The sequence below is a fragment of the Thamnophis sirtalis genome, unplaced genomic scaffold (assembly GCF_051295495.1).
Source record: "Thamnophis sirtalis isolate CommonGarterSnake01/CBP01778 unplaced genomic scaffold, rThaSir2_p1.2 scaffold_4, whole genome shotgun sequence".
Classification (NCBI taxonomy): Eukaryota; Metazoa; Chordata; class Lepidosauria; order Squamata; family Natricidae; genus Thamnophis; species Thamnophis sirtalis.
The window spans coordinates 31,203,177-31,222,646 of record NW_028261384.1 but is presented as its reverse complement, the minus strand read 5'-3'; the positions used below and the strand labels follow the sequence as shown (position 1 = coordinate 31,222,646).

General features: G+C 38.0%; 1 protein-coding gene across 2 annotated transcripts in view; it reads right to left on the bottom strand.

Annotated features, from left to right (window-relative positions):
- Positions 1–1,824: 1,824 nt before the first annotated feature.
- The window catches only part of LOC106544897 (putative acyl-CoA dehydrogenase 6), a 52,367-nt gene continuing 34,721 nt past the window's right edge, over positions 1,825–19,470 (bottom strand). Inside the window, exons 5-10 of one of the 2 annotated variants that reach the window (XM_014061300.2) lie at positions 17,330–17,497; positions 9,353–9,526; positions 6,980–7,141; positions 6,725–6,875; positions 3,919–4,005; positions 1,825–2,258 (exon numbers count right to left, since the gene is read on the bottom strand). In XM_014061300.2, coding sequence (XP_013916775.2) covers positions 2,243–2,258; positions 3,919–4,005; positions 6,725–6,875; positions 6,980–7,141; positions 9,353–9,526; positions 17,330–17,497 — 758 coding nt within the window. In that variant the 3' untranslated portion in view covers positions 1,825–2,242. Of the gene's footprint in view, positions 2,259–3,800; positions 4,006–6,724; positions 6,876–6,979; positions 7,142–9,352; positions 9,527–17,329; positions 17,498–19,470 lie in introns of those variants that run through there. The other variant, XM_087712710.1, reaches the window with a different exon arrangement.

Genomic DNA, 19,470 nt, shown 5'->3' with positions numbered 1-19,470 from the left:
AAATGTTTTTTTTTTTAAATTTACCTCTTCAAAATCTCAGTGCATCTTATAGTCCGAAAAATATGGCAGTTGTTGTGAGGGAAAAGAAAAGATTGTTCACAATCAACATGGTTCTTTGCCAACATGTCTGCTAGGATTGGATTACAATTATGTTTAGGGTTAATAGACAGGAATTGGTAGTTTTAATTTTACTATACTATCTTAAGAGTAGGCAGTTTGTGCATTATTCTAGGTGGGCAAACAGTCACACAATTTGCTGTTATACTGTTTGAGGTTTCGTCTAATGTAATAATGAAACAGGTAGGGTTTTCTTTTGTTTTTTTGGGGGGGTGAAATAAGGAATTTAGGAGTTAGAGGTCCCTTTAATTAAAAGATGAAAGGGATCCACAAATATTAAATCCCCATTAAATAAATGATCTGTTTTATTAGATATTGGTATATCCCTGGTAGCAATGTCACTGTTTAATTTGGCAGGAGTATTATCTTCCTGAATATAAAATCTGACAGTATATGACATTTAAAATATGGGTGACATTTATAAACTTCCTAGAAGAGATATAAATTTTGAACATGAGAATAGAACCTGTTTTTATTCTTCAAAAAAATGTTCTGTCTGTTTAAGGAATACCTAGTTCATAAAGATTTCTTCACAGCAGAAGTTTCAATAAATCTCTTTTACCTTGCAATTCAACAGCAATAGCAACAGTACTTAAGACTTATATACCGCTCCATTGTGTTATACAATACTTTCTCAGAGGTTTACAAATATCAGCATACTGGCCCCCAACAGTCCTCATTTTACCAACCTTGGAAAGATGAAAGGCTGAGTCAGTCTTGAACTGGTTAGGATCAAATTCTTGGCTCAAATGTGGGCAATACTGTATTTCAACCATTGTATCACCACAGCTTTTAAAATTCAGTGGTTAAGGTAGGGGTGTCAAATTCACATTGTCATGGCAGCGTCATTTGACATATTGGACTTTTCCCCCATTTGCTAAACCGGGCGTGGGCATGGCCGGCGTGTGACACATCTGGCCTGTGAGCCGGGAGTTTGACAGCCCTGGTTTAAGGTGTTGGAATAGTGGGGGAATCTGACTTTTAGCTTTATTTTACACATGGTAAGCAGCTGGTTGATTTTAATCCAATCACTAACTTTCAGCCCTAGAAAGAAGGCCTTGGCAAACCAATTCTGAAATGTTTCCAGGAAAAGTTAGTGGATTTATCTAACCCAGTGGTTCCCAAACTTGGCAACTTTAAGACTTGTGGACTTCAACTCCCAACTGCTGTCTGGAGAATTCTGGGAGTTGAAGTCCACAAGTCTTAAAGTTGCCAAGTTTGGGAACCACTGATCTAACCAGATGCCAATAGTCAAATTTGATTTGGATTAGTCTATATTTAATTCTCCATATTAAATACTTTATACTGTTTTTGCTAGGTTCATAGAAGTTTGTTTTTAACACACAACTCCAAATTTAAGATTTGGAATTAGAAGATATAATAGTGGATCCCCCACTCAACATATTAACTTGCTAGATATAATAGACCTACATATTAACAAAATGACTATGAGTTTTTTTTACACTTTTTCTAAGTGTAGTAAGCTTCTTTTGCATTCAGAAAGTTAGATGCTGGCCAAATCTCCACTGAGAATCTTCAGCATCTGTTTTGAGAAGTTGGATAATGCAAATCCAGTCACTATGTAGCTAGGATCCCATTAAAAGTGCTAAAGGGAGAATTCTAGTCATCAACACAATTGGTCATTTCAACAGCTATGATACTTTCCATCCATTTTTCAATATATATATTTAAAATACAATAGAACAATTCATGATTTGTAATTTATTCCAATCATATAAATGCTTCAATTACAAAAAAATATATCCTATTTTATTATATAATCAAAATACTGAGGAATATCTTTGATTTTTTTGCTAATAGTCAGGCTTATATAGACCATACATATTTATGATTTAAAAATATAGGGACATACAATAGGGATGTTTCCTTTTTCCAGTCAACCCATTTCCTCTCAGTATTATTTATTAATTAAATTTATTTGCTGTTTGCCTTGCTTTGAGGCTACTTTAGGCAACTTACAATAATAAAAATGAAAGAAAAATGAAAAATTAAAGTTGTTAACATTAAAACTTTAAACAATTTAAAGAATACAATTAGGCTGACTGAGGTTAAGATTTTTTTTTTTCTCCATAATTGTCTTCTATAGTTTTCAAAATCCCAGGGCTTATCCTGTTTGGTTCCTAGAAAATAAGATAATAAAGGTTAATGCTTCAATTTAAAATAGATTCTCTGTATCTAACTACAAGGCAACTGATACTATATTGAAATTATACCTGAATTTGCTAATCTCATAAAATTCAGCTGGAGGAAGATGATTCCCTTTCACAGTTACTTCCCAATAACCTATATTTGAGTATGCAGCCAATAATCCAGGGAGTAGTAAAAACCTTCAGTGCTAGCAATCATTGGTAGCTTGATTTTGAATGAACCCATTCGGTTCTCTTTGAAAGCTATCCAAATTGCTTGCTGTTATAACCACTTCTGGCACTGAATTCCTCAAATTAGCTGTGCATAGTGTGATTTTTCTTTCTTTCTTACCGTCTTTAGTCTCTCTGCATTTAATTTGGATAATAGATGACATAAAATTCTAACAATGTAAAATAAAGATAAAAATTTCTATGTTATGTTAACTAACTAAAACTTGATGTATACCGATGCACTCATTCTTTTTCTGGCACAATATTCAATTAAACTAAATAGTCAACTATGGGTGGATTTTTTCCACATCTTTTGAAAAGATAATGGTAGATTTAATACATAATGTATTATATTATAAATACATTTAGAATGCATGCTATATATTGTTCAATTGTTACCAACAGAATTGAACAAAGAATACATTTCAGTAATTATATAGATTAACATAATTGTATGGTATATATTAAGATATGCAATAATAATGCATATGTTAATATCTATGAGATGCATGGAATAGTTATATAACTGGTAGGTGTGACAGAGCTCTGGTTAATATTTGAAGACGTTGATTATAGGTGAGATAAGAATTCTAGGACAGTCAGGACATTACATTTTTTTTTACATTACCTTACTACCTTACGTCATTCAGAAGCAAATGATAGATGGATTCCTTTTTTAGTAATTAGAAAACACCCAGAAAAATATTCTAAGTATGAATCAGTGGTGGGTTGCAGGCAGTTCGTCCCAGTAGGGGAGTACTGCTGCCTGCCAAGAGCACCAGGTATGTTTCCGGTACAGTGCTCCAAAGGGCTCACCCACCCCCCTGAGCTCCTTACCAGTATTTGAGGTCTTCGGCACTTCCATGCACGTGCATGGCACGCACGGCACCTGTGCGATGCTCCGCCGAGCAGCTGGAGTGTCACGGAGGTGTTGCAAGAGGAAGGACGCATGCGTGCGCTGCATGTGTTCATGTGGTGGACGCTAGATCCTGTTGCAACCGTACTGATTGCAACGGGATCCCGAACCCACCACTGGTATGAATGTGCAGGCATTCACACATTCAAAACAGGAAACGAGATTCAGATCTGGTCTGGATGTGCTCACTATGCATGAGATCAGCGGGGAAAATGCAGCTTCTTTCAGGTGCCCCAGAAAGATAGTGTAAGTATAACCACATCAGATCAGAATTGCTTTTTCTGCTTTATATCCAAATACTAAGTTATCAGTGGTTCTTGGAAAACATCTTACAAATCTGCACATTTTAGTAGCCTTATATATGCTATCTCCTAAGTCTAAATATAATTTACAAGCAAAAAAATCATTATGAAAATTAGTAATTTTGTCATTCTTTTGGATATATTTATTGAACCTACATAAAAAAGCTAATACAGATTATTAAAGACGTATAGTCACAAAACTTACTTTTGGGGCAAGATACCCATGTATTTGCATATAATGGACAGCATGATTTCATCAGCACCGCCTCCTATTGATGTCAATCTGTAATCTCTGACATATAGAAAAGGCAAAACAAAGTATCAATAAAATGAAATTTGTCCGTTCTGCTTCCCCTTTCACTTAAAAACTATTAATATTAAACTTGATATTGTTTAAAAAGTACTTGTTTAAGAAACGTGAATTGAAGCTGTTTTAATATACTAATCATCATCATCACTTAAAATGTATTAGATTTGTAAGTATAACATTTTAGTTCCGGTCAGCAATCTTAACAATCCTTGGCAAGTATGACTGAGTGTGACTGCATATATAGCACCCAAAGTCTACTAGGGAAATCTTGCCAACATTTCTATGTTGTCAAGCTGAACAGTCATCAATTGGGAAACAAAATTTCTACTCTAGTCTGACCACGATTTTGAATCACAGTAGGGTTTAATCTTCCGTTAATCCCCAAAATTTTGATTGTTGTGGGAGTCATAGCTTTCCACAGAATTGTTCTGATGCCCATCTCCCTCCCTCCCTCCCTCCCTCCCTACATACATACATATATATATATATACACACACATACATACATACATACATATATATATATATGGGGAGGGAGGAATATATACACACATAAATGTGTGTGTGTGTGTGTACACACACACACACACACACACACACACACACACACATTTAGAGTCACAACCCCTGGTAAGCCCCAATTATGGGAGGAAGCTAACTGCTTCCATCATCTGTCAATCGGCTCGTCGCAAGAGTCCATCACGACAGAAACCCAATATTTTTACTGTTGCCTTTGTTATATTTGTGTTTTTTTTAATTTGTACTGATAAATATCCCTTTATTTATAAGCGCAAAAAAAACCATACACACACACACACACACACACACATATATATATATACGCACACACATACACATACTTATATATATATACACACACACACACACACACACACACACACACACACACACACACACAAAAATGCATCATATAAAAATTTCTCAGAATTCCAGTCAGGTGCCCTCTCAGAAAAGGTTCCTAATTCCTTGGGGGGAGGGGAGTTACTTCAATTCCATTTTGGCATGAGTATGTGTAGTCCTTGGTTTACAAAAGCAATTGGGACTGGAATTATCATAATTAAGCACCACAAATATAAAGAATGATGTGGTCACACTGCTTAGTGACAGCAATTCTGGCAGTCCCATTTGCCATTGTTAAGTAAAACACTGTGGGTCATTAAGTGAGGACATCACATGATCACCATTTGTGATCTGTTGGATCATGTGATTGTGCGATGTTGCAACAGCTGGAATGCTAAGGATTATCCATAAATACAAGAAAAGGTAGCCCTCTATGACCATAATTGTGCCCAGAATTTATATTCCTAACTAAGGAATTTGCTAAGTCAGTTTTGCTCCATTTTACAACTTTTCATACCATGTTTGTTAAGTGAATCATTGCAGTTATTAAATTAGTAACATGGTTGTTAAGTGAATTTGGTTTCCCCATTGGCTTGTCTTGTCAGAAGGTCACAAAAGAGAATCACATGACCCAGAGATACTGCAACTGGCAAGCATCCGAGTGTAAATCATGTGACCATGGGATGCTGTAATGTTCGTAAGTGAGAAAAATGGTTGTAAGTCTCTTTTCAGTGCCGTTGTAACTTCCTTCGAACAGTCATTAAATGAACGGTTGTTAAGGGATATCTACCAATTGTTCAGTGCAATTGCAATTTTGAAAAGATGCTGAATGAATTGGTCATTAACCAAGGACTCCCTGTAGAATTATAGATTAGGATACTTTTTAATCACTGAATAAAATGTTACATTCTGAAAAAAAAGCTGCTTTCAATGTGATCAGGAAGAATAAAATAGGACTATGCAAGAATTTCAGACCTCATATATTTAGAACATAGAATAACAGGATTGTTATTCTATGTTCTACATAAGGAGGAACCTTGGAGGTCTTCCAGTCCAACCTCCTGATCAAGAAGGAGAACCTATAACATTCTGGACAAATGGCTGTCCAGTCTCTTTTGAAAATCTCTAGTGATGGAGCAGCCACAACTTTCAGAGGTAAGACTTTCCACTGATTAATTGTTATCACTGTTCTCTCCTTAGTTCTAGGTTGCATCTCTCTTTAATGATTTTCCACCTCGGCATACCTAGTTCTCTCAACAGTTCATTGTGTGATTTAGCCTTCAGATCACTTATCATTTTGTTGCTCTTCTCTGCATCGTTTCTAGGGTATCAATATCTTTTTGTGTTGTGCTGACCCAAACTGGACGCAGTATTCCAGGTGTGAGTGAGTGTGTGTGCGTGCGCTGTTTGTGTGCCCGCGCATGCATATATACGTGTATTACATGTGTATATACAAACATACATATACTGAATATATATTCATTGTTTTGAAACAATAGTTCTTGTTGCCCAAAAGGCTGGATTTCCAACTCATCTTTCTTATTGTACTTAAGTTTGGCCATTGGCATTAACTGCATAGTTTAATTTTTACATTGAATGTAAATGTTGTTGGTCAATGACAGAAATAAAAATGTACTATTCCTCTTCAGCTGTTTTCTCTGTGTATTAGTATGGTTTTTTTATGGGGTGGGGGTGGATTTGAGCTTAAACATGAGGTGTGGGGAATTTAAGAAGAAACCTGTACTGCAAAATATGAATACCTGATTAATAATTTGAACGCTTGTGATGTTACACACTTATGCAGGTACACCCACATAGACTTAAAGGTTAATCCTTCTCACCTGAACATTCTACTCACTAGCACTTCATTAGTGTACCCCATTCCTCCCCAGAACTGGAGACAGCTATCTGGAACTTCTCGACATAGGCGACCACATTTTAACTTGGCCATGGATGCAAGTTTGGTCACTTCATTACCGCGTATGTAGAGACCTAAAATAAAAATATAAACTTGCCTATTAAGTTAACCATATCTATCAAAAAATAATAATGTATCTTTTATTAGATTATTGGAAATAAATTTTTATTGCACTTACCTACTGCCTCATGGAGCAATGCACGAAGGAGCTCCACTTCAGTGGCTAGTTCAGCCAGGCGAAAATGCACTACTTGATTGTGAAGTATTGGCTGGCCAAATGCTTTCCGTTGAGAAGTATAATCAATAGTTTCTTTTATCAGGATTTCTAGACCCATCAGTGCTAAAAATGTGATGTAATAAAAGATGAAAATGAATTTATTAATTCCTTTAATTCCTTTCCACTGAAGATTGTCTTGTCTCCCTTCCCCTCCCTCTCTCCCTTCAGATTTTTTTGAATATTTGTGTATCTTTGCCATAACCATCATCAAGAGTTTCCCATGGATATTACTGTTACTTAAAAGAGAATTAAAGTGAGTAACAGTAGTTAAAGTGAGTAAACTGAAACTCTTTGTTTCATGGATAATATGCAATGTGTATGGTCATCAACTTCCTTAAAATTCAGTATGTGGTTGCACCATCCTGAACTGCAGTAATTCTTCCTAACAATTATGCAGGAATTTTGGGTGTTTCATAGCACATTGCTTTGCTCAGCAAAATTTGACATTTTTTCTAACTTGCTACTTCAAGACTTGCTACAATATTTCAACTTTTAAGTCTAAAGCAGTGATAGCTAACCTTTTCTGGTCAGAGTGCCCAAGTGTGTGTGCGCCTGAACTCTCAAAATGCAATATGTCCCTCCCATGCATGCGCCCCGCCCCAAGCATGTGTGCATGCCCCCCACTCATGTGTGGCAGAAACCCGAAAGTGAGGTGGCGAGCAGGAGGTGTGTGCGCCCCCATGCATGCATGCATGATCCGCATGTGCCCCACCCTCACATGTGCAGCAGAGACCCAAAGACCAGCTGGCTCGTAGGAGGCACGCACATACATGCGCGGTGGAGCTGAACTGGGCTGACAGCTCACATGCCATTAGAGAGGGCACTGCATGCTACCTCTGGCACGCGTGCCACAGATTCACCATCACATCATCATTCAGAGTATCTAAATGCATCATTTACAGTATCTAAATGCATCATTTACAGTATCTAAATGCATCATTTACAGTATCTAAATGCATCTTTTAGAGTATCTAAATGCAGACTTAGATCTTCATCCATTCTCTCACAGATCTGCTTGTTTATTTGGCAACACTACTTTGGTTCAAGACCCATCTGTGATTCAGTTTCAAGAGATACGACTTGATAATCTGCAGAATTGTATGGCATGTTTTGTACAATAGCAAGTAGCCCAGATCCTGAGACCAAAGAGCATCTCCAAACTGTGAACCTGTCCCCTCATTGAATTTGAATTTAATAAAATTTATATGCCGCCCAATCCCGTAGGACTCCAGGCGGCTTACAAATACAAAAATAAAGTCAAAAACTAAAATATAGGGAAAAGAAAAGATAGATTTAAAAACAACACACCATTCACTCAGTCCTAGATGGAGCTGGACCTCATTTTGGAGTCAGCTGCCCCAGGCCTGATTGATGACTGATACAAGATTTGGAATTAATTTATTTGATTAATTAAAACCAATCTGTAATTGTTTGGTTTCTACCAGACATCATAACACCTGAGAAGGTTCTGGAAGGTTATCCAGGTGATTCAACTTCAAACAGTGACTATTATTTTCATGAATACAGGATAAAATTTCTAGGAATCTCATAACATGCTTGGTTTTCTTGATCTGTCCAGAATCAATTTTTGTGACTTTGCTGTTTTTAAAAAGCTGAAACTAGAAGTTTCTCTATTGTTCCAAACTTTCACTACTACAGGATTATTTTTCTAACTTTAGAATAATTTCCACATAGCCGTATAAATCATCCAGACAGATAAACATCAATGACTTTATTATGGAGATTGTCATGTTCTCTGGGGAAGCACTTCTCTGTGATAAAGAGGACCAATCTTTGTGAAATAGATATAGGGAAGAGCTGCCTCAAATTAATCCTGATTGTTTAATGAAGCATTCAAACAACTATTGTAATTTTTTTTACCGATAATTGTATTTTTTTAAAAAAACTTTTATTAAAATTGTATTCTGCTCAATATCCCAAAACAAATCAAAATAGACAACTTGCTTTATAAAATAATAAATGTTTGGTGTTTTTCGTCAGAAACTGTTATACAACAAAGAGATACATAAAAGTTTTGATAACATTTAGTGGCAAAAATATCCAAACTTAATGGGAACAAATGCTTTTTGACAGATTTGTATATGAAAGGAATCTGCAGCTATGGAAATGCATACAATATTATCTTCAACAAAAATTTGGATTCCAAATTCGTAATTGAGAGGGTTGCTATATTTTACTGCCAAAATCAACTTTCCACATTATTTTGTAAGAAAAAACAATCTTAGTAGCTAGACAGTGTGGCTTATTACTTACTAAGTGCTACTCCAATCATTCGTTCTTCTTGGAACTGCAACATCTGGTAATTAAATCCCATTCCTTCTTCTCCAATGAGGTATTTTCTGGGAATTTTGACATTTTCAAAGAAGATTTCCGCTGTGTCAGATGATCTCATACCAAGCTTATCGATTTTCTTAGCAATGTGAATACCTGAAAATGTGTGATTATAGATGATGATTTGTACTAAGTGATTAGTACAAATGAGTAATATAAATTGCATATGTGAGACATTCAATGACAATTAGATTATGTCTTCTTTTTTAACTATTAAAATTCATCTTTAAAAAATGTTAGTAAATGTTAGTGTTAGTAAAATTAATTCTCCCATTTGTGGGGAGGGGGCTATCACTGTTAATAAGAAAATGAATACAAAAAATTGTTAATAGATATTCTAGTCACAAGCCTGAAAAAAAAAATATCCTTTTTGATTTTGAGGAAGATGAAAAATAAAGAATCACTCTGGGACTGAATGGGCAATCTTTATATTTGATAAATAAATAAACATGAATGGTTGCTGTTTTTACTATGGAATATGCCTATTCTTTTCCTGAACAATGAAACAACCCCTCAAAAACAATTAGTTTGTTGACTGCCTTGTCAAGAATGTCATTCAATAGTATCCTTTATTTACACGAGGAATAGTATTCTGACTGCCATTTATTCACAATATACTGTGGTGCTTCAGTATCAGGGGTGGGTTCCTGCCAGTTCTAACCTCTTCTATAGAAGAGGTTCCACAAATCTACAGTGCCACATAGAACCGGTTCCAGCTCCCTCCCCCCACCCGTCCGCACATCATCAAGATGAAGAGTGAGAGGAGGAATTCTGGGAGTTGAAGTCCACAAGTCTTAAAGCTACCAAGTTTGAACACCCCTGGGTTTTTTTTTTAAGGGTTAAGGGCGCAAGGGTCTTGTAACTTGACAGCTTTAAGACTTGTGTGCTTCAAATGTCAGAGTTTCTGAGCCAACATTTTGGTTACTAAGCAAGAGTGTTGTTAAGTGACTTTCACCACATTTTACAAGTTGGCCACGCCCACCCACTCACATGGCCAGCAAGCCACTCCCACCCACTCACATGGCCACTCCCATAAAGCAGGCCACACCTACAGAAGAGGTTCTAAAAAAATTTGAAACCCACCACTGTTCAGTATGTAATTAGAGACTTTTCATAAAGTGCTGTCACTTGAACAAGATTCTAATTCCAAATGAGAGGAAAAACTTCCTGAAAGAATCAGGGACTTTTGACTGGATAGTCTAAGTAAGTTCCATCTGTGTCAATGAATTTACAAATTTGAAGAAAAAAGAAAGGAGAAATACAGCACAGATAAATGCTGTATTCTGAAAAGTCAAAAACTTGGCAAATATTTAGAGCAAAACAGCTCTAAACCAGAGGTGTCAAACTGGCAGCTCATGGGCCATATGTATTTACATGCAGGCCACGCCCAACCCAGCTCTATGAAGGGGAAAAATGTCACGCCAACATCACATGATGGCAACATGACATCGTGAATTTGACATCCATGCTCTAAATAAACTCAGCCTTCCTTCTCTAAATAGACAAGAGATTGCTCTATCAAGGATAAGTAACTGCTGGCAGAGTATATTTTATTCAGGAGAATCGTGTCATGTGATGATGTTACTAGTTTGGTAATAAAACACCTACAAGACAACAAGCAAATTAAGAAAGCATAAAGGATCACTCATTTCAACCCTGAGCTAAAAATATTCTCCTTTCTTAGAATCATGCCACTTCTTCCAATATATTTTATTGTCTTCTAAGCAGTTTAAGACTAGCTTGTTCATTCTTGAACAAAGTCCAAGTCTCAGATACTTGGTAATTTTGTCTTACTAGTAGTTTTTGAATGGACAGGCCTATAATTTCCTGGATCTCCCCACGGGCCCTTCTTAAAAGTTGAAAATACTTTGGTCATTTTCTAGGCCTCTACTTGTGGGCAGCCTAAAGCCCTGGGGTCATAACGTCATTCTATGAATCACAACTTTATTTTTTTTTCTTTCCAAAAAAAGAGGTGTTGAAAAAGGTCATTGCTGAAAACCAGATCATTGTGATAAGTGTATAAAATCTGATCACTTTGCATATGATCATCACTTAACAGGAACATAAGCTATTTCATATTGAGAACATTTGAATAAATCATCTGCAGCTTGTGAAGATTATTTACTTTTTTTTAGTTTAAACAAATCCAGGTGAGAATCCCTGAATAATGCATATCAAGTATTTTTGGACAAACTTCCTGGGGAAAAAGCCAATTATCTGGATCCAGACATGGGCCCGAACAGCATTGGTACTTCATGAATACTCCCTGGTGGGACGGAATGGAGGTCGTGTATCTCTCAGTGGTGTTTAATACTATTGATTATGATAGCTTTGACAGGGTAGAGAATTTATATTTTTATAATATTTTACTTAAATGTTTTATATAGTTGATCCTTTTAATATTGTAAACCAGCCAGAATTATCCTGTGGTAAGATAGGAAAATAAAATAAAATAATAAAATAATAAATAAAATAATAATAACGAAGCGAAGTGAAGCAAAACAAAGTAAAGTAAAGCAAAGTAAAAAAATAGTCTTCTGGGCCAGCTTAGGGAAGCATGGTTCTGTGCTGGTTCACCTCTTTTAGAAGTTGATCTCAATTTGTGTTGATAGAAAGTGAGAGGTCCAACTCATGGCCACTAAGAGGGCCTTTGTTCCACATCACTTGTGTGCCAGTAACATCCTTTCCCTTAAAGGGAGGCTCTCTATTGGTGATTCATGTTCTGGTCCTCTCCAGTAGTTAAGACTACTGCAATGCGCTCTACATGTGGCTACTCTTGAAAGTATCCAGAAATTTCACTGGTACACAATCCCACTATTTTTGGGGTCACCCAAAGAATAGTGCATGTAGTTGCATGAGTTGCATTGGGTACTAGTTTGCTTCTGGGTCCAATTCAAGATGTTAGCTATGCTCTTTAAAGCCCTACATGGCTCAGGGCCATGTTACTTATGAAACTGTCTTCATGTTGCTATATCAGCCCATTCCACCCATGAAACATGGCAGGTGTGTTGCAGGTTCTGTCAACCAAAGAATTCCAACTGGCAAGGTCCAGGAGGAAAACCTTCTCTGCCATTGTTCCTGGAATGTGGAACATTTTCTGCCTGAGGTGAGGTGGGCACCCAGTCTCTTGGCCTTCCATGAATGTTTATAGTTCTATGGCCTTGCTCAGGGTGTGCAGAGGAACACACAACCATGGGGCTGATTAGTGCCCTGAAAGCTCTCTTTCCACCTCTTATTTTTTTAAACATTCATTGCCTCTTTTACATTTTATGTATTGTTTTCGTGTTTTTAATATTTTATTGTACACTGCCAAGAGTTCTTCTATGAGAGAGATGGATGCTCCTTCTTAAAGATGATAAATAATAGGTTTAAGTGGTATTTCCTAGATTATATACATCAGTGAACCAGGGGTGGATTCCAACCAGTTGAACAACCGGTTCGCTTCATGTGAACTTCCACATTGCAAACCATGAAAGGAGCAAATAAAACAGCTGAGGGTCAGCAATTCAATCTGCCACCACTGATCAGCTGGGCTTTGGAAGTAGAAATAAAGGTCTGTATAACCTGGGGGTGGGCAGGAGGGCCCACTTTCATGGAAAAAGAAAACCGGTTTGATCTCAGCTTGCAGTCAGACCTAACAGTTCAGCCGAACAGGTCCAAACTGGTAGAAACCCAACACTGCAGCAGATCCCAAACTTTCGGGGATCAGGTTTTTGGAGAAAGGTTTTTCTGCACACCAGTGCCAGTCCATGTCCAGGGTTTGGGGATTCCTGATATACACTATTAGGGGAATATTAGCAACATGGGCAGTATCTGCTCTACCTATTTTTTAAAATTAGTACAAACAGTTTTATCAAATCTTAATCACTAATAAATTAAGAAGCCCACAAACTTGGTTTCACCAACTCTTCATTGGCAATTGTCCCAATCTTCTGCACTGGAATGACATATACTAATGATATATATCAGAATTACTGGCTTTACTAAGACCAAAGGGGACTGCTCCATTACCCAGTATTACAGCAACTTATTTTTTTTAATTGTCAATAAAAGTGGTGTGGTCATTATGTTGGAAAAATCACTCATAGCTTTATCAGGGCAATTTATTTGAAAGACGTTTCAGTCTTATTTCTTTCTTTAGAATTACTCATCAGTAACCTTAGAAACATTTTTAATAATATAATCCTTTGATTGTTTTTAAGTAACTTCATTAATCCAAAAATTTTATTTATATTTTTAACTACAAACAGAGCGCAATTAAGATTGAGTGGTACCTAGTATTAGTTCTTTTTTAGATACAGAACATTCTCAATTGTGCTTTTGTTCTTCATATATTAGTTGAACTCCCACTTCTTAGAAACAACTACCCTTATATTGAGCTTAATAACACATTCAAGATTCCGACGACTAGTTTTCATGAAATCTCCCAAAGTGGGTTTATCAACTTCCAAGCAGCTATAAAACTTTCCCATTTAAATGGGACTATAGTATCATTAACCTTTCTTCCTTCACTAGGTTTGGTGCCCAGATATAGTGAGAAAACTGACTTCATAATTTCTTCATTATTAATGGTGTTTCTGAGTGATATTCATCTGGGTACTTAGCAGGGATGAAATCCTCTCAGTTCAGCCTGGTTCGGCCAAACCGGTAGGGATTATTGTTCCTGGTTCTGCGAACCAGTAGTAAAAAAAAAGCTTCCAACAATCACATGGCTCAGCTGTGCCCTGCACAATTGTTGGATCCTCTTTGTTTCACTTTTTAAAGCATTTTTACTACCTATTTGCCCAAACCAGTAGTAAAAAATGCTTTAAAAAGTGGAGTGAAATGGTTCTGACGATCACACAGATCAGCTGTGAGCCGCGCAATCATTGGAAACATTTTTTTTTTACTTTTTAAAGCATTTTTTCCCTGCTGGTTCGGGTGGATAGACAGAGAAAAATGCTTTAAAAGGGGGGGGGAAGCTTCCAACAATCATGCGGCTCACAGCTACGCAGTGTGATCATCGGAAGCTTTCCCCCTCACTTTTAAAAGCATTTTTTCCTGCCTATTCACCTGAACCAGTGGGGGAAAAATGTTTTAAAAAGTGAAAAAAAGTTGGCCACGCCTACCCAGTCACATGGCCTCCCACCAAGCCAAGCCCACAGGGCAAAAAAATTAAATTTCACCACTGGTTTTTAGAGTGGAAAAACCAGTGACAGTTGACAGTTATCCTTGAGACATACGCCTTGCTGAAAGATAGCCAACATGCTCACAAAGGGAAGTCCAATTAATCTACATGAATATTTTTAAGGTATTAATAAACATGTAATAAGGATGAGCCAGTAGACATTATCTACTAAGGATTTTTTTTTAAAAAAGTTTGATAACACACTTTATCAAATATTTCTCAGTGAGTTTAAGAACCATGGAATAAAAGGGTAGGTTTTCTTGTGTATAAGCATCAAGATAAATTATATAAAACAATACGGAGGAATAAATGGGTATTTCTCACAATGGAGCATATAACTAGTGGGATCCCCCAGGTTCTGTTCTAGGAATGATGCCTTTTAAAATATTAAAATATGATTTGTAAAATGTTTATAAAAGAATTGACTGAGAATACTATGTTTCCTGAAAATATGACATGTCCTGATACTAAGCCCAATTGGGCTTTTCAGCACATGGATTAAAATACCCCCCCCCACAAATCTATTTAAACGCATGCACGATGAGAGACAGCAGGATTTTCGGAATTTCGCCAAATCTGAAAGGTAGGGATAATGCAGGGTGAGTGGGGGGGCGTGAGTGAAGAGAAAGGAAAGTGTTGTGGTTTTTTTTTTTCATGGGTTTAAATGTGTCACGTTTTGCACCCAGGTCTCCTTCATCCCCGTGTTGGATGGTTGCAACAACTTGGCAGTGGAGTTCAGGTGGGCACAGCCTCTTGGTTGCCTTCCACTTCCTCTAGGTGGGAGAAGTGTGGGAGGAAACCTGCCCACAAAAGTTGGCAGGGCTCCAGAGAAGCGACACTTCCCATCCCATTACATGTCACCCAGTGCTCATGCAGAAGTCCAGCAAAGGAAACCCAACAACCCTGCCACCCACCCCACCCACCCCTCTATCTCTCTTGCCCTCTCCATGTGGCCCCTAAACTTCTCGAGACCCCACCTCTCAAAGCCCACGCCCAGTGGGTATGGTGCCTCCTTTTGGCAGCTGGGCTGCCTTTCTACCTTTTTGTTAAGCATGCCCAAACAGCCAAATGGGTATGCTCAGGGGTGGCCGCCAAAGTTGCTTTCCCTTCCCTTTCCTCCCGGCACCTTTTGGAAAGTGCTGCTGCCACGGAGGGAGAGAGGGAGGAAAGGAGAAGGAGGAGGCTGCACGAGTAGGGAAGCTTGGAGGTTAAACAAGGAGGGGAGTCATAGCCCTCCTTCCCTCTTTTTCTTCAGCAGTCTCCTCCCCCCACTCCCATCCCAAGCATCCCACCCGCCTCATCTCCGCTCTGTCCAGCTAGCGCGGCTCTGCTTTTTGCAAAGAAAAGAAAAGGAGGAAAATGCCAAGAAATGTGTCTTACAGGATATCGAATATTCCATTAAGCTGCGCCCCCTCCCACTTCCTTCGCCTTCCTCTTCTGTCCTTCTCTCTCTCTCCCTCTCTCTCCCTCTCTCCCTCTCTCCCTCTCTCTCTCTCTCTCTCTTTGATGAGCCCCACTGAGTTCAAGCTGTCACAGCCAGCCAGCCTCGCTCACTCATTCGGAAGCCCCAGTTTTCAGAAACTGAAGCAGAGTCTTGTGCCCAACCCATCCCCTGTGCCCCTCCCAATCCCCTGTGGCTTGGTGGGCATGACAGAGGAAGGACACTGTAAAATCTCCATTTTCTCTTGATCAGCTGGGATTCGTGAGACAGAGAATAGATGGGGCGGGACCAGTCAGAGGTAGTATTTACAGGTTTTCCAAACTGCTGAACCTGCTGAATATCACCTCTGGAATGAAGTGACACACACAATGGTGCCAAGCAACCTAACTATTCATGCAAACTGATGGGATCAGCGGTAATTTGGTGTATAAAGACAGCTGCAATAATGAAAACTAGTTAAATGAAGATGTAAACCCAGTGTCCAACCACGCTGAAAGGGGGAAGAAAAAAATAACGGCATGTTAGGAATAATAATAAAATTATAATGAAAACAGAGATTACAATTTCAAAATGCCCTAATATCAATCAATCATATGACATCTGGAATTTTGCAAGCGATACCCTTAATCAGTTTTTGCTTGGATATTTCCAGTGATATTTTTACAAGTAGTATTTTATAATCAGCAGCACCTTCTAATTTATCTGTTCCTACAGCAGACTACAACTAATGAGAGTGCAAAATGCATGAAACAGGAGTAGTAATCTATGAAATACTTCTGTTCCTCCCAATTTCTTTTTCTTTCTTGACTCTGTTCTAATTACTGATATCTCAATTAACAAAGAACTAGTAATGCAATAATTTTGTAGCACACAAAAACATAATTATGCCATAAGTTTTACTATCAATTATATCAAGTTGTTGTTGAGGCTTTTTCAATTTTAAGTACTTATTTTCTTGGTTGCTTCAACTTTTATGATAGCAAAAAAAAACAAAAAAAAACCCCACACCGAAAACTGTAAAACTCCAATTAAAAATTCTGTTTCTAATTTGGAAAGCCTGGCAGCTATTTGAAGATTTTGTGTAGTCTAAGAAAAGCAGAATCACAATATACATTTTTGAAATTCTAACAGCCAACACTATTTTGCTTTAAAAAGACTGTCATTATTTAGAAGATGTATTTCTCAGGATGATTTATGAGGTTAAAAAGAACTTCCATTCCTCTAATTTATAAGTTATACGTTTGGATATTACTTTTTTTTGTCTGAGATCATTTTATCTTAACTTTGTTACCTGGCAACTTCATTGGCAGACATAGAAGAGATTTATTTTTGTGGGGTGGTCCATCGTTTGTGTTTGCCAAGAGGCACATCCAGTCTGCCTGAATTCCAGAAGTGATCCACATTTTGCTACCATTTATCACATAGTCGTCACCTTTTCTTACAGCTTTGGTCTTGATGCCTATGCAAACAAGGGGAAAAAGTGTTATGCAATGTGAAGAGTCCAATTACACGAAGTGATGATGGTGCAGTGAACAGTCTTTATGAATGGTCCTTAAAGTTCCGGCTGTCATAGTGCCCCAATGGTCCTGTGATTCAGATTGGAGTACTTGGCAACTGGCTCCCATTTATGAAATTGCAGTGTTCTATGGTCATGTGATTGCAATCCCTTCTGACTTGCCACATGCATTTGGCAACTGGCTGGCACTTGGAAATGGCTCACATTTATCACAGTTACAGGTAAATGTGAGCCATTTCCACAAGCAAAGTCAAAGTGGAAGCTAGCCGTGAGGATCATAGGTTGCTCTAAAGATTCCCCCCCCCATCCCCAGTGTCCCTACATTTGTGCTCCCTCTGCACCACCCATTCTGCACCTTTTCTGTTCTCACATCCTGCAGTGCCTTCCACTCCCCAGCATTCTTACGTTTGTCTGCAGCTTCTGCCTTGCCTGCCAAGCTCTCTTCTGGTTTCCCCCATGTTGCACACAGCCTCTCCCAGGCTTCTCAGGGCTTCCCTCATGAGCCTGCATCCCACACATTCTGCAGCAGGCCCATGACCCCTGCTGCTTTCCAGTTAGTAATAACAATAGCAATGGCAGTCAGCAGAATTAGCCTGCAATACTGCATTTTAACCACTGCGCCACCACGGCTCACCCTTCTTAGTTGACAACAACTAGAAGTGTTAGGATTGTTCTCACTAAGCAGTGAAATCATATGATGGCATGCTTTATGCCATTTATATCATTCCCAAATTCAATTGCTGTTCTTAACACAAGTACCACCAATGTATTTTATAGATGTATTTTATATACATTGGAAAAGATGGATTTAATCTTTAAAATGAATCTTGATCTCTCCCCCCCTCTCTCTTCCTGTCCCCCCTCTCTCTCACACACACTCACCCAGTTTTTTTAATTTATCTTATGAACATAGAGATATTTGAAATTACCTGACACCAATTCAGGGCAATTAGTCAATTCAAGGTAGTGGTTCTTTTGCCTACTCCAACCTCCTTTGAACCCTTTCATGCTTTATTTCTCCCTATTGCCCTATTTTTATTCACTAAATATTGGTCTTAATGCAGACAATAATCATCATTATATTTTCATTGCTTCACAAAGAGACATTAGTTCTGAAGTTCCACAAATATTTAAGGGAATTGTGGTCCATAAAGAAAGATGGGAAAGTGTTATCTTAATTGTTTGATTTTAATCGTTGTTAAGGTGGAAACGATAAACCCTATAGATTACTAAAATGAGGGATGTCTAAGAAGAGAAAATAAAAGTGGCTTTATTTAATAGCATATTGGAATTTCCTAGCTATTTAAGCTAGTGGGGAGATAATATCTGTAGTTCAGGATTGAACTATCAAGTCCTTGGTGCTCTCTGAGTTTGGTTGTTTGCTCACAGATGTTTTGTTACAAGACTAGATACAACTTTACTGAATCGTCCGTAGGTTGTCTAATAATAAAACATCTGTAATCTCAGAGAACACCAAGGACTCCATAGGAGGAAAATTAATACTAGCACGCAAATTCAATCAAATTGTAATAAAACAAGGCATCTTTCCCTACCTGCTGTTGATCAGTTCAGATCTAAGGAGGAGCCAACGTTGCAACAATACAACGTGCGGTCTTGACAGTCCGAGACCGCCATTCACACTTTTGCTGCTGGTCGGTCCAGCAGGACCTAAACCGTCCCAGAGAGACGGTGAACAGGAAGACAAAGCCTTGCTGGTCTCAGGGACACCGCAAAGTCCCTGATTGACCCAAGGGAAGTGCTTCAAGCCGGCGGCAAACAGGCAGCCCCTAGGCTGACAAAGTTGGAGATGGGTGTGGAAGGAAGGAAGTGAAAGTGAGTCCATCGGGTGAGGTTTTTTTTACTTTGAGAAAGATTGCCCAAAAAAACTTTTAAAAAAAGATAAATTAGTCCTTTAA